The 14989-nt window shown below is 41.3% G+C and overlaps 1 protein-coding gene across 2 annotated transcripts in view; it reads left to right on the top strand.

Moving 5' to 3' along the window:
- The window catches only part of LOC129853386 (myotubularin-related protein 3-like), a 31919-nt gene that overhangs the window by 2231 nt on the left and 14699 nt on the right, over positions 1-14989 (top strand). For both annotated transcript variants that reach the window (XM_055919374.1, XM_055919373.1), the window contains exons 2-6: positions 10502-10577; positions 10893-10966; positions 11543-11608; positions 12553-12642; positions 12822-12938. In XM_055919374.1, the coding sequence (XP_055775349.1) occupies positions 10964-10966; positions 11543-11608; positions 12553-12642; positions 12822-12938 (276 nt within the window). In that variant the 5' untranslated portion in view covers positions 10502-10577; positions 10893-10963. The remainder of the gene's footprint in view (positions 1-10501; positions 10578-10892; positions 10967-11542; positions 11609-12552; positions 12643-12821; positions 12939-14989) is intronic.

Genomic DNA, 14989 nt, shown 5'->3' with positions numbered 1-14989 from the left:
CTTCCTCACCAGCGTTTCCAAAACTCGGTCCTCACGACCCCAGGGGCTGCACATTTTATTTATAATCCTAACTGAATCACAACTGAATCAAATTGATTAGTTGAATCAGCTGTGTAGTGCTAGTGCAAAAACCAAAACGTGCACCTTTTGGGGTCACGAAGACTGAGTTTAGGAAACCCTGGCTTACACACAGGTGTTTGCACATGTGGCCGCCTCTATCTTGCGTTAACAAGCGCTGTAACATGGAGATATGGCCGTGTGGGAACACTAACCCTATAACGGTGTGTAGTAATTTAGCTTTTTTGTTTATAAATAATCTTGCTGCTATGAAAGATGCGTTCCTTTTAGGGCTGGGCGATTATGGCCTAAAAATCATATCTACATTTTTTTTAACTGGCTGTTTAATGATATACAGTACTAGTCAAAAGTTTGGACACACCTTCTCATTCCAGGGTTTTTCTTTATTTTTACTATGTTCTACATTTTAGAATATTTAGTGAAGACATCAAAACTATGAAATGACACACATGGAATCATGTAGTAACCAAAAAAGTGTTAAACAAATCAAAATATATTTTATATTTGAGATTCTTCAAAGTAGCCACCCATTGCCTTGACAGTTTTTCACACTCTTGATGGTAGTCACTGCACATTGATGCTTATAACTTATTAACCATAATTTATTCAATTTACTTTACTAAAATATTTCAGTTGTATATTACATTTGTTTTATTTGATGACTTTATTAAATTCGAAAGTCATCTATATAGACCTGCTGCCTATGCTGTCTGACAAAATCACTATTTTAGTAGTTCTTCAAAGTCAATAAGGCTTTGAATTTTATGACCAACTGTCAATCACTTAGATCATATTTTCAGGTAGAGATACCTCGGGAAGCAACTCCTCTCTCGATCGCTCATTCTTAGCAGCCGTGAAAGAAACGCAGACCGGACTAGTAGGCGCACAATGAATTATGGTTATTGTAGTTAATTACCACGTTTTCTGTGCTGATCTATGTAGAATATTGGCCTGTTGGAAACGACAACTCCCTACTACATCACGCAGTTCGGGTTTGATCTGATTTATTTCTAGATAAACTGCAATGTGCGCATTGATCTCATAGGGGGGGGAAACAGAATGGAATTAAAATAATTAAACCGACCTTAGTTTAAAAAAACCCCAAAATAACTGAAATTTTGTTTCATCGCTCAGCACTATATTCTAATTGCTTGCCTTGCCATCTTAATCTCTGTAAAGATAACAGTCAAGGCAAACTGCTACCGGTCACCAGTAACGTTAGTTGGCTATCTGGAATTCTAGAGTTTCTGCTTTGATGCATGATTACTAATGTGTTAGTAAAATTATCTGGAAGGCTAGTTCTTCTCTACTAGTCCTTGATCAGTGTTGGTGATTCACACAGTTAACAATAAATAGTTTGATAAACATGTTTTTATTCACTGCTGGATAGATTGGCTTTGAATGTCACATGTTTTGATAATATCAGGCTTATGTGTCAGAACATTACAGCTAGACTAGCTCTTGCCCTTATCATGACTCCAATTCCCTTGCACTACAGTGGAGTCAGTGAACGTCCCTCACGTTGTGAGGGAAATGGTGAGGATTATTAACGTTTCTAAATGTTAAAACAGAGCCACGGGATTGTAGTTTACATGAAGCTGTGGTCCATACGTTCAGCTGAGAACCCATAATAGGGGAAGTTATAAGCCTTCTTGGGTTCTCGAGACCAGCACATGCAACTACTCAACCTTTACTGTTCTCCATAACGTCACACAGATCCTCACACTCTTTCCTCATCTTTCCTCATATCCTCCTTACGTCACTGAGATGGGAAGTATTCACTTTGAGAGATGATGATTTAAGCCTTTGCTTGAGTGTTGCAGGTTCAGATCAGGTGTATGGTGTCACATGACAGGACTGAGGTGCTAAGGGGCTTAGCCTGCCCTGTGTGACTCTGCACACAGAGCCAGACTGAGCTAAGGCCATGGGTCACGAGCCTGCTGATGTAAAAAAAGAAACCAACAATAAAGAAGAAAAAACACTATGCGTGTTTTGTTGGTGTGTCCGCACACCAGTGTGTGTGTGTGACAGATATATTTTATCAGTCAGTGCCAGTGAGGAGAAGGGTACCTCTGGAGCATGCACTGCTAACTTAGCTCTCGGCTCAGTCAGGTGACAGAATGGCGTCCCTTTAGGCTGTGCCTAAGTCTTCACAATCTAGTAGGTTCAGAAAGAAATGGGGCTCTTTCAGTCAGCAGGATCTGACATTTTACAAGCATTTGTGGGACTGTTAGTGCAGGCAGGTTGAGGTGAGACAATGAAGGTGCAATGTAAAGGCAAAATGGCTCGGTTTGTAGGGCTGGGCGACATAGAATTAATTCTAATTCATGTTTTAGAACGATGTTCCAAATGCCTGTATCGCAGAAATCGAGGTTTGTTTAAAAATATATATTTAATGTATGAATGAGTTTTCTGTATCTTTGGTTTCGACTCCCTCTGTGCTGTGTGCACTGTGCAACTTCCACTAGCACACAAACACCTAGCCCCTCCCACTCACAGAAAAGACGAAAGATAACTTCTTCCTTTCTGACAACAAGCAATTTAAACTCTCTATTTGAGGTTTGGTCCAACAGAATCGCTCATATGAATACCGTAACGCTTAGACATTATTTGACTGAAATAGACGAGAACTTAATCTTTCTAACGATAGCCTTAGTTGTTAGAGCGTTGGGACAGTAACCGAAAGGTTGCTGGATTGAATCCCCGAGCTAACAAGGTAAAAATCTGTCGTTCTACCCCTGAACAAGGCAGTTAACCCACTGTTCCCGGTCGCCGAAGATGTGACTAGGTATCCCCCTTTCCTTTATGTCTGAACGCCCAAAATGTACAGTGCCTTCAGAAAGTATTCACACCCCTTGACTTTTTCCACATTTTGTTGCGTTATAGCCTGAATCTAAAATTAATTAAATTGATATTTTTGGTTACTGGCCTACACACAATACTCCATAATGTCAAAGTCGAGTTATGTTTTAAAAAATATTTATACATTAATTAGAAATGAAAACCTAAAATGTCTTGAGTCAAAAAGTATTCAACCCCTTTCTTATGGCAAGCATAAATAAGTTCAGGAGTAAACATTTTCTTAACAATTCACATAAGTTGCATGGACTCACTTGTGTGCAATAATGGTGTTTAACATAAATTTTGTATGACTACCACATCTCTGTACCCCCCCACACACACAATTATCTAAGGTCCCCCAGTCGAGTAGTGAATTTCAAGCACAGATTCAACCACAAAGACCAGGGAGGTTTTCCAATGCCTCCCAAAGGGCACTGATTGGTAGTTGGGTAAAACATTTAAAAAGCATAATTTGAATATCCTTTTGAGCATGGTGAAGTTAGTTATTAATTACACTTTGGGTGGTGTATCAATACACCCAGGCACTGCAAAGATAAAGGTGTCTTTCCTAACTCAGTTGCTGGAGAGGAAGGAAACTGCTCAGGGATTTCACCATGAGGCCAATGGTGACTTAAAACAGTTACAGAGTTTAATGGCTGTGAGAAGAGAAACCTGAAACAACATTGTAGTTACTCCACAATACTAACCTTATTGACAGAGTGAAAAGAAGGAAGCCTGTACAAAATACAAATATTCCCAAACATACATTCTGTTTACAACAATGCACTAAAGTAGTGCTTAAAGAAATGTGGCAAAGCAATTAACTTTTTGTCCTGAATACAAAGTGTGATATTTGGTGCAAATCTTCAAGCGTAGTGGTGGCTGCATCATATGGGTATGCTTGTAATTGTTAAGGGCTGGAGAGTTTTTTTTTCTCAGGATAAAAAAACAAACATACTGTTGCTAAGCACAGGCAATCCTACAGGAAAAGCTGTTTGTCTGCTTTCCACCAGACACTGGGAGATGAATTCACCTTTCAACAGGACAATAATCTAAAACACAAGTCCAAATCTACAGTGGAGTTGCTTACCAAGAAGACTGAATGTTCTTGAGTGGCCGAGTTAGTTTTGACTTAAATCTGCTTGTAGATCTATGGCAAGACTTAAATTGTTGTCTAGCAGTGATCAGCAACCAATTTGACTTACTCTTAGACTTACACAAAGACTCACAGCTGTAATCTCTGCCAAAGGTGACTCTAACATGTATTGACCCAGGGGTGTAAATACTTCTGTAAATTAGATATTTCTGTATTTTGTTTTCAATCAATTTGCAAACATTTCTAAAAACACTGTCATTATGGGGTATTGTTTGTAGATAGGTGAGAATAAAAAATGTAAAAAACATTTTAATTCAGGCTGTAACAAGAAAATGTTGAATAAGTCAGTGTATAAATGCTTTCTGAATGCACTGAAGAACAGAGCAGACCCTACTAAAACGAAAGTGTCAATGAACGTGGAAAATTAATGCTCAGTTTTTCATTGCAGTACCACACACTGCTAGCAGCATTTTAGTGACAGACTGTGCTGGCTGTGCACTCTGTTTTGTAATTGTAGAATGAGTAATGAAAGACATTACTTTATACAGTGCATTTGGAAAGTATTCAGACCCCTGGATTTTTCCACATTTTTTTCTTTACAGCCTTATTCTCTAAATGATCAGGATTCTTTTTTTAAATCTACACGCTACCCTATAATGACACAACATTTTTTATGTTTTGTGGCACATTTTATAAACATTTCAAAACGGATACCTTATTTACATAAGTATTGAGGCTCTTTGCTTTGAGACTCAAAATTGAACACAGGTGCATCCTGTTTCCAGTGTTCATCCTTGTGATGTTTCTAAAACTTGATTGGAGTCCACCTGTGGTAAATTTAAATTGATTGGACATGTTTTGGAAAGGCACATGTCAGAGCAAGAACCAAGCCATGAGGTCGAAGGAATTGTCCGTAGAGCTCAGACGGGATTGTTTCGGGGCACAGATCTGGGGAAGGGTACCAAAACAATTCTGCAGCTTTGAAAGTCCCCAAGAACACAGTGGCCTCCATCATTCTTAAATGGAATAAGTTTGGAACCACCAAGACTGTTCCTAGAGCTAGCCGCCAAACTGAGCAATCGGGAGGAGAAGGGCCTTGGTCAGGGAGGGGACCAAGAACCCGATGGTCACTCTGACAGGTCTCGAGTTCCTCTGTGGAGGTGGGTGAACCTTCCAGAAGTTCAACCATCTCTGCAGCGCTCCACCAATCAGCCCTTTATGGTAGTGACCAGACAGAAGCCACTACTCAGTAAAAGTCACATGACAGCCTGCTTGGAGTTTGCTAAAAAGGCACCTAAGGGACATTCTGACCATGATAAACAAGATTCTCTGGTCTGATGAAACTAAGATTGAACTCTTTGGCCTGAATGCCAAGCGTCATGTCTGGAGGAAACCTGGCACCATCTCTACGGTGAAGCATGGTGGTGGCAGCATCAAGCTGTGGGGATGTTTTTCAGCGGCAGGGACTGGGAGACTAGTCAGGATCGAGGGAAAGATGAACGGAGCAAAGTACAGAGAGATCCTTGATGAAACCTGCTCCAGAGTGCTTAGGACCTCAGACCTTCTAACAGTACAATGACCCTAAGCACACAGCCAAGACAACGTAGGAGTGGATTTCGGGACAAGTCTCTGAATGTCTTTGTGGCCCAGCCAGAGCTCGGACTTGAACCCGATCGAACATCTCTGGAAAGACGTGAAAATAGCTGTGCATCGACACTCCCCATCCAACCTGAGAGCTTGAGGATCTGCAGAAAAGAATGGAGGAAACTCCTCAAATACAGGTGTGCCAAGCTTGTTGTGTCATACCCAAGAAGACTTGAGGGTGTTATCGCTGCCAAATGTGTTTCGTCAAAGTATTGAGTAAAGGGTCTGAATATTTATGTAAATGTGATATTTCATTTGTATTATTTTTTGGACACACCTACTCATTCATGGGTTTTTCTTTATTTTGAATATTTTCTACATAGTAAAATAATAGTGAAGACATCAACACTATGAAATAACACATGGAATCATGTAGTAAGCAAAAAAGTGGTAAACAAATCAAATTATATTTGAGATTCTTCGTTGTAACCACCCTTTGCCTTGATGACCGCTTTGCACACTCTTGACATTCTATCAATCAGCTTCATGAGTAGAGTAGTTCATGAGTAGTCACCTGGAATGCTTTTCCAACAGTCTTAAAGGAGTTCCCACATGTAGAGCACTTGTTGGCTGCTTTTCCTTCACTCTGTGGTACAACTCATCTCAATTGGGTAGAGGTCAGGTGATTGTGGAGGCCAGGTTATCTGATGCAGCACCACATCTTGGTCAAATAGCTCTTACACAGCCTGGAGATGTGTTGGGTCATTGTCCTGTTGAAAAACAAATGATAGTCCCACTAAGCGCAATAGGATGGCATGTCACTGCAGAATGTTGTGGTAGCCGTGCTGGTTCTAAATAAATCGCAGACAGTGTCACTAGAAAAGCACCCCCACACCACCACCTCCATGCTTCACGGTGGGAACCACACATGCGGAGATCATCCTTTCACCTACTCTGCGTCTCACAAAAAACAAAAATCTCAAAATTTAACAGATTTCCACCGGTCGAATGTCCATTGCTCGTTTTTCTTGGCCCAAGCAAGTCTCTTCTTATTGGTGTCCTTTAGTAGTGGTATCTTTGCAGCAATTCAACCATGAAGGCCTGATTTCACAGTCTCCTCTGAACAGTGGATGTTGAGATGTATCTGTTACTTGAAGCATTTATTTTGGCTGTAATTTCTGAGGCTGATAACTCTGTAATGAACCTATCCTCTGCAGTAGAGGTAACTCTGGTCCTCATGAGTGCCAGTTTCATCATAGCGCTTGATGGTTTTTGCAACTACACTTGAAGAAACTTAGAAAGTTCTTAATTGTCTGCATTGACTGACCTTCCTGTCTTAAAGTAATGATGGACTGTCGTTTCTCTTTGCTTATTTGAGCTGTTCTTTGCATAATATGGACTTGGTCTTTTACCAAATAGGGCTATCTTCTGTATACCAGCCCTACCTTTTCACAACACAACTGATTGGCTCAAACGCATTAAGTAGGAAAGAAATTTCACATTAACTTTTAACAATGCACACCTGTTAATTGAAAGGAATTTCAGGTGACTACCTCATGAACTGGTTGAGAGAGCTTTTTGGCAGTTCATACCTCATGAACTGGTTGAGCTCACTCTTGGCAGTCATCAAGGCAAAGGGTGGCTACTTTGAAGAATCTCATGTAAAATATATTTTGATTAGTTTAACACTTTGTTGGTTACAACATAAGTCCATGTGTATTATTTCATAGTTTTGATGTATTCACTATTATTCTACAATGTAGAACATTTTTTTTTTTTTAAATAAAGAAAAACCCTGGAATGAGTAGGTGTGTCTGAACTTACTGTACAGGTACTGTATAAAAACCTGTTTTTGCTTTGTCATTATGGGAAATTGTGTAGATTTCATCCATTTTAGAATGAGGCTGTAACGTAACTAAATGTGGAAATAGTTAAGGGGTCTGAATACTTTCCCGACTGCACTGTATAAGGGATTGGCAACTCATTCTTATTCTGAGAAATAAGCATCTTCTTATCGAGGTAGGCCATTTGATTTCAATATCTATAAAGCCTGCTACAAAAAGTTTGTCATTATTAGTGGATGCGCATGGTTCTGGTTACATTTTTAACCAATATATTGCATTTTCATAGACTTGAAAGCCAGATCAGTGACTATTGCAAACTGAAGGCTTATTTAGCCTAGGTGTAATTTTACAAGCCTTGAATCATTAGATTGTTCCTGACTGTTTGAAATGCTGAGTATTGAACTTTTTATTGTGCAACAAAGCTTATTTAGAGAAAGCATAAAAAATAGAGATACTATGTATTGTGAATCGCCCATAAGTTTGATAAAATCGCTGATTTTTAGGCCATATCGCCCAGGCCTCACTCTGTTATACAAAGAGTAGAGACGGATTTCTGCTTCTGTTTCTGACACTATGCTCCTATGGTTGTTTTATTGGTTCTGTGTTGGTTGGGAACTGGTGGTATTTGAACTGGCCTTCACCCACAGCTTCTCAGGTCTGTCTAGCAAAATAAATATATTTCCCCCCCTTTTTTTATAACATAAGGCATTTTTTTATCTCTAGATTTCGGGAAATGGCAGTTACAGGTGTTTAAAAGATATACTCAGCACCACCTTGTTAAAAAAAATCCTGTGTAGAATCCTGTTTTATACACCACATATTTATTTATAACTGGATACACTTACTGTAATATCTGCTGCTGTACATATCATTCTTAGCTGATCATGTGTAAATTGTCCTGATATGTATTTTCCTTACATTTGAATTGTTTTACTAGCTCTTAACAATGCAGTAAAACGTAACATAAAGCATTTCGCTGCACCTGCTTATAACACCTTCTAAACTGTGTACGTGACCAATAAACATAGATATTTTGATTGCCAGTCTTATACATTGCTCACGATACGTCTGCTGCAAAGAGACGAGCGAGCATGAGAAATAAGTTTTGATCAGTCAGGAAAATGTGCTGAAAACATGGCTCACTATTTAGCCTAAAAAGATGGAGAACAAGCTATAGGATGAAAAATACCGACATTTTGGCACAGGTACAGCAGAATAGCGCAAGCTAATGCTACCTACAGTAAAAAAAAAAATAGTAGAATTGTCATTTTACAAATCAATACTTGGAGTGAAATATCTTCCAAAAATAATATTGCTTTATGTACAGTGCATTCGGAAAGTATTGACCCCTTCACATTTTGTTACGTTACAGCCTTAAATTGATTTAAATTGTTTTTTCCCCTCATCTACACACACCATAATGACAAAACAAAAACAGGCTTTTGGAAATTGCAAATTGATAAAATATTTCAAACTGAAAGCACATTTACATAAGTATTCAGACCCTTTACTCAGTACTTTGTTGAACGACATTTGGCAGTGATTACTCTCGAGTCTTCGTGGGTATGATACAAGCTTGGCACATCTGTATTTGTGGAGTTTCTCCCATTCTTCTCTGCAGATCCTCTCAAACTCTGTCAGATTGGATGGGGAGCATCGCTGCGCAGCTATTTTCAGGTCTCTTCAGAGATGTTCGATCAGGTTCAAGTCCGGGCTCTGGCTGTGCCACTCAAGGACATTCAGAGACTTGTTCTGAAACTACTCCTGCATTGTCTTGGCTTTGTACTTAGGGTCGTTGTCCTGTTGGAAGGTGAACCTTCGCCCCAGTCTGAGGTCCTGAGTGCTCTGGAGCAGGTTTTTATCAAGGATCTCTCTGTACAATGCTCCGTTCATCTTTCCCTCAATCCTGACGAGTCTCAGTCCCTGCTGCTGAAAATAATTCCCACAGCATGATGCTGCCACCACCATACTTCACCGTAGGGATGGTGCCAGGTACCCTCCACATGTGATACTTGGCATTCAGGCCAAGAAGTTCAATATTGGTTTCATCAGACCAGCGAATCTTGTTTCTCATGGTTTGAGAGTCCTTTTGGCAAACTCCAAGCGGGCTGTCCATGTGCCTTTTACTGAGGAGTGGCTTCTGCCTGATTGAAGTGCTGCAGCGATGGTTGTCCTACTGGAAGGTTCTCCCATCTCCAAAGAGGAACTATTGAGCTCTGTCTGAGTGACTATCTGGTTCTTGGTCACCTCCCTGTCCAATGCACTCTCCCCCGACTGCTCAGTTTGGCCGAGTAGCCAGCTCTAGGAAGAGTCTTGGTGGTTCCAAACTTCTTCCATTTAAGAATGATGGAGGCCACTGTGTTCTTCGGGACCTTCAATGCTGCAGAAATGTTTTGGTACCCTTCCCGAGATCTGTGCCTTGACACAATCTTGTCTCAGAGCTCTACGGACAATTCCTTTGACCTCATGGCTTGGTTTTTGCTCTGACATGCACTGTCAACTGTGGAACCTTTTTTATATATTTTATATAGACAGGTGTGTGCCTTTCCAAATCATGTTCAATCAATTGAATTTACCACCAGTGGACTCCAAGTTGTAGAAACATCTCAAGGATGATCAATGGAAACCGGAAGCACCTGAGCTCAATTTCGAGTATTGTTTGGAAATTGTTTTGTCTAATCCATTTTAGAGTAAGGCTGTAATGTAACAATGTGGAAAAAGGGAAGTGGTCTGAATTCTTTCCAAATGCACTATAGCTGTATCTTAGTTACACCCCCCCCCCCCCCCCTCCCCTTATCAGTATTGATGAACATGGTATACTGTGGCCCAACTGGACGTAAATGGCTTTTTTCCATTCCATAAATGTGTTTTAAGTGGTGTCTCTCACCTCACGTGCAGCCTACTGTAACCACCAGCACATCTATATTTACCAGGGAATGAAAAGGTCTATTGTAGATTGAATGTTCCAGCGAAAAGTAAGCTGTTTGAGATGTTTGCAGATTAACTATTTGTTCATTCCTTATAATAACTACTTTCATGTTCTCTTTTAATCCTACAGAATTCCTTTACTCTAACTGAAATTTGCAAAACAGGATCATCAGGATAGCACCTCATCTGTTGCTTGTTCTCTTTTGGTATGTAGCAAAACCGATGCACATCACAGTACTCGCTACTCATTTTATTTAGCTTCCTATCATTTTGAAGTGATAACCTATTGAAAAGAACACCTTTGTCTGCGTAAGGGCTGTATTTCATTTTCTACATGTGACACAGAATGACTGTGTGCCCAGCACTCCAAATCCAGGTACTGCAGGGTGTTACACTCATCTATGTGATCACTGTTAATGAGAGATTGTTTACAAGGGATCCTCTGCAATAAGATAGACTACTGTAGTCCAGTTTTATAGGGCAATCAAATGAGATCTTTCCCCTTGTTCCACTCTCTACAGACTTAGATTTGGGGTCCAGTGAGGAAGGCCTGTGTTCCTTGTCCAGTGACCCACACTCCTTCACAAGGGCAATGGTAAAGTGCAACCTTCATCATGACCGTTTTCTATCTACCAGTGAAGAAGAGCTAAATGTGTGTGTGCTGTCTGCAGAATCGGAAACTCTCCATTGATTTTCAGCCTTTTTAAAGCAGCTGTGTTTACTGGTAGCTAGATGGTTGCAGCGGACACAGTGTCAAAGTTCCACCCAGTCTGCTGCCTCAGCAGGGAGTGTTTGATTTTGACTGGAAGCCTTAGTGTTATGGTGATATGGAGTAGTATTACCACTGCATGTGATGAGTTATATCTTGGTCAATCATAAACCTTGCTCTGAAAGTGTGTGTGTGCGGGGATTGACATTAAGGGTAGTCCTATAACTCGAGAGGGGGGGGGGGTGGTGATCTGAGCAGTCACGCAACTTGAGCCTGCTTGTGGAGTTTGTCCCATTGGGAAGGAGATATAAAATACCTGATATCAATCCAAAAAATACTCCTGGTTTGCCTGATGGGCGAGTGTCTTTCAGACCGTAAATACCTGATGTGTATGTCTTTGTATGTGTGTGTGTCTGCCTGTGTTGTGCGTTCCTGTTCCTGCCCCCTGACTGGCCTCTGCAGAGTGTTACTCCAGCCATGCGGACGAACAGGACACTGTCAGCTTGGCTCCCAGACAGCGTTCAGTTGGTGGGATGGTCGCTCTGAGCCTGCTGCCCCAGCCATGTCTTTTATCTGCAATGTCTATGGACCAGACCACCCTAATCTCTCTTTGTCCTTGCCAGTATTGCCATTATGTTCTCACTAGACTGAACTCCTATTGTATCCTAGCCTTACCACCCATGGGCCCCAGGGTGCTGCTGAAACAGACCGGGACAAAGCAAAGAGCACAGCCTTCTGCTATAGCCCTCCCTGTTTCAAAAGGCAGTTTTTAAAAAAAATCTACAATTTAGTCCCTGAATAAAAACTATAACTGCTTATGTGTTCATGCTTCACATTACCATCAAAGAAATGTCCTCTGTGGGTTTCTGAAATATGCTCATTAAATTGAGAAGTAAGGTATGCAACATCAAAGAGCTCCTCACGTGTGGCACAGACGGAAACCAGTAAAAATCAAAGGGGACCATAATTGGATCTAGCCACCCAAATTACATTAAGACCTGTAATTATTTAAGACACTTGGTTGTAAAAGGATTACTTATGATATTTTGTACTTGGCGCTGTGTGCTCTGTAGCCGGTATCTGTTTCTGGCTCTGAACTGGGTTACACAGACAAGCTTTAGTACCATGCCAGGCTGTCAGCCAAGGGTGAGGTACTCTTCGCAGGGGACTTGGGCCTGGTGTGTGTGTGGAGGATTGAGAGATTGCACAGGGATGATTTAAGACCCCACACCTATTTATAGTTTGTTTCAGCATCAACACTCCTCTGATTACATTTGGCTTCATCATTTGCTGTTTGAAAGCCTATTCAATTAAGTTACTGTTAGAGGTATGGAAACAGATTAGGGTAAATGTTGGAGAATGGCTACAGTCGATGCTGGTTGTAACCAGTGAATGGGGATAGTGGACTATTGAGTTATTTTACAAGACGCTGGACATTCCACATAATCAACAACATATTTTCTGATTGGCAGGAGGAGGAGGGGCCGCAAAGCATGGAATGTATCCAGGCCAATCAGATCTTCCCCAAGAAGCCCCCAGTCCTGGAGGAGGAGAGCCTGCAGGTGAGAACACATTGTCGGAGCTGGTTAGCACAATGACAAGTCATGCCTGTACAGTTATCGCAAAGTCATTCTTCTACATGTGTTTAATGGTAATTTACTGTGTATGTGTGTATTTATATGGCACCTTTTCAAGTGATAAGGTTCTGTGCCCTTTAATAACTTCCCTCCTGTGGTGCCAGGTGCCCTTTCCCGAGCTGCATGGGGAGTTCACAAAGTATGTGGGGAGAGCGGAGGATGCAATCATCGCCATGTCCAGCTACCGCCTGCACATCAAGTTCAAAGAGTCCATCGTAAATGTAAGTACTGCCGACTAACTAAGTGAAGGCTTGGGACTTGATAGCACACAGTTTATCATCCAGCTCTAACACACACTTTAATTTCACAGACAGTGCCTAAGTGTCTGAAGAAACTCTACAGCTGGTCAGTAAAGTGAAACCCTATTGTCTCCAGTCTCTGTGCACCTTGACTTTTTATGAATGGAGACTGTACTGGGTCCAGTGACAGTGTGCCACTACTGTTGTGGTAACAAGGCAGGCAGTCTGGAGAGGGCATTCTCAGTTGCTTTGCTTTTCTCTTTCCACTGGCCGTTGCCATGGTTGCAAAGATCGCATCAGGGATGCACAACACTTCCGCCCTCTCCCCCTTTTGTCGTGTTATATAAAGACCGTCTTTGTTACCAATGTGTGGTTATTCTTAGAAATTGACATCTCATTATTACACTGTTCTTAGTACAGAAAATTCCCCCCATTTTACAAACAAATGACACTGCTTCACTTCCTCTCACTGTAGTAGTATAGTACCGTAGTGATAAACAGCATTGCTGTACAGTTGTGCAGGTTCTGCTCCTTTTGGATTGGCATGTTTTTACATATACAGGGACGTTTTTGCTCAATCACCTGTGTTAAAATGTTCCAGTTCTTACCGGCTAGCTCACCCGTTTTTTTTTTTGTTGCCCATTTCTGTCGTCAGTCTGGTTATATTGGAGCTGAATCTCACTATGTTTAATGAAACGGAATGTGTGTTCTCTACACACATTTGGATTGGATGGTAAAGCGTTTGCATCACATGGCTGTGGTTCACCACTCACATAAAGAGCGAATGGAGAGGGAGCGCGCAGTGAGGCAGGCCGTTAACAAGCATCCGAGGAATTCATTGTGTGGTCAGATGTAGATTAGAGAGCAGGAATTATAACAGAGCATAAGGAATGTGTGGCCAGGCAACAGCAGCAGTACAGACACAGCCTTAACTCTGTTTCCCTTGTCTTTGTCTCTCCTGTTTTGTTTTGAACAACAGAGTGACAGTTGTTGTGAGGTGTCAGTAAGTACCCAGCAGCCCCTGCATGCACAGCGTGTTGCCCTGCTCACAGACTGGGCTGGGATGGATGATGACATGGCAACTGTGTGTGTGTGAACCTGTTGGAACACTGACCGCCTGTCCATTCTGCATGGCATTGGACCGTGTTGGAATTGTAAAACCAGCATTCGCTGCACTCCCCTCTGAGTCACTGCAGAGCAGAAAATGTGCTTTTGGGTGAAACTTTGCTCTGCCATTACCTGGTTGCTAAAATTCTATAATGTTTGCCTAATTTCAGTTTGTGACCAAACAAGCTATGTATAGTGTAAAGTAAGGATATTTAACTCTTATGAGGTCTGGATCCTGCTGGTTTTCTGATCTACCTGATAATTAATTGCACCCACCTGGTGTTTCAGGTCTTAATCAGTCCCTGGCAGGGGGGGGGCAGGCAGTGGGACTGGTTTCAAGGTCCAAAGTTGAGTTTGAGGGGTGTTGAGAATGACCGTATGATCTAAACCACTGTGACATTTATTTTTTCAATAACCCAAAATATATTATTTTCAGCTGTTTGAAGCTGTTGAACAAAACCGAAAGTAAAAAGACACTAAAGCTAAACTCACTCCTCGATCACACCTACAGCGTCATTGTGTTTTGGTACACCAGAACTACATACATTTCAAATGGAACGCTGTGTTTGTCTTGCAGCATTGCGTTGCAGAGGCAGTTGCAGTGCGTTCTATGTGGTGACTACATTGGATAAATCGAACGTATGCATCAAATTGTACGCTTAGACGGCTTGAATGGTAGCAGAAGGTGAATGTTGAACTTTTGTTGCACACATATCCAGATGATGCTGCGTACCATTTTGCACAAGGACGCTGTACAGTCGTGGCAAAGTTGAGAATGATACAAATATTAATTTTCACAGTCTGCTGCCTCAGTTTGTATGATGGCAATTTGCATATACTCCAGAATGTTATGAAGAGTGATCAGATGAATTGAAATTAACTGCAAAGTCCCTCTGCCATGCAAATTAACTGAATCCCCAAAAATA

Source organism: Salvelinus fontinalis, chromosome 4, assembly GCF_029448725.1.
Source record: "Salvelinus fontinalis isolate EN_2023a chromosome 4, ASM2944872v1, whole genome shotgun sequence".
NCBI classification, from domain to species: Eukaryota; Metazoa; Chordata; class Actinopteri; order Salmoniformes; family Salmonidae; genus Salvelinus; species Salvelinus fontinalis.
Note: the sequence above shows the minus strand (reverse complement) of the source record. Positions and strands in the feature narration are given on the sequence as shown.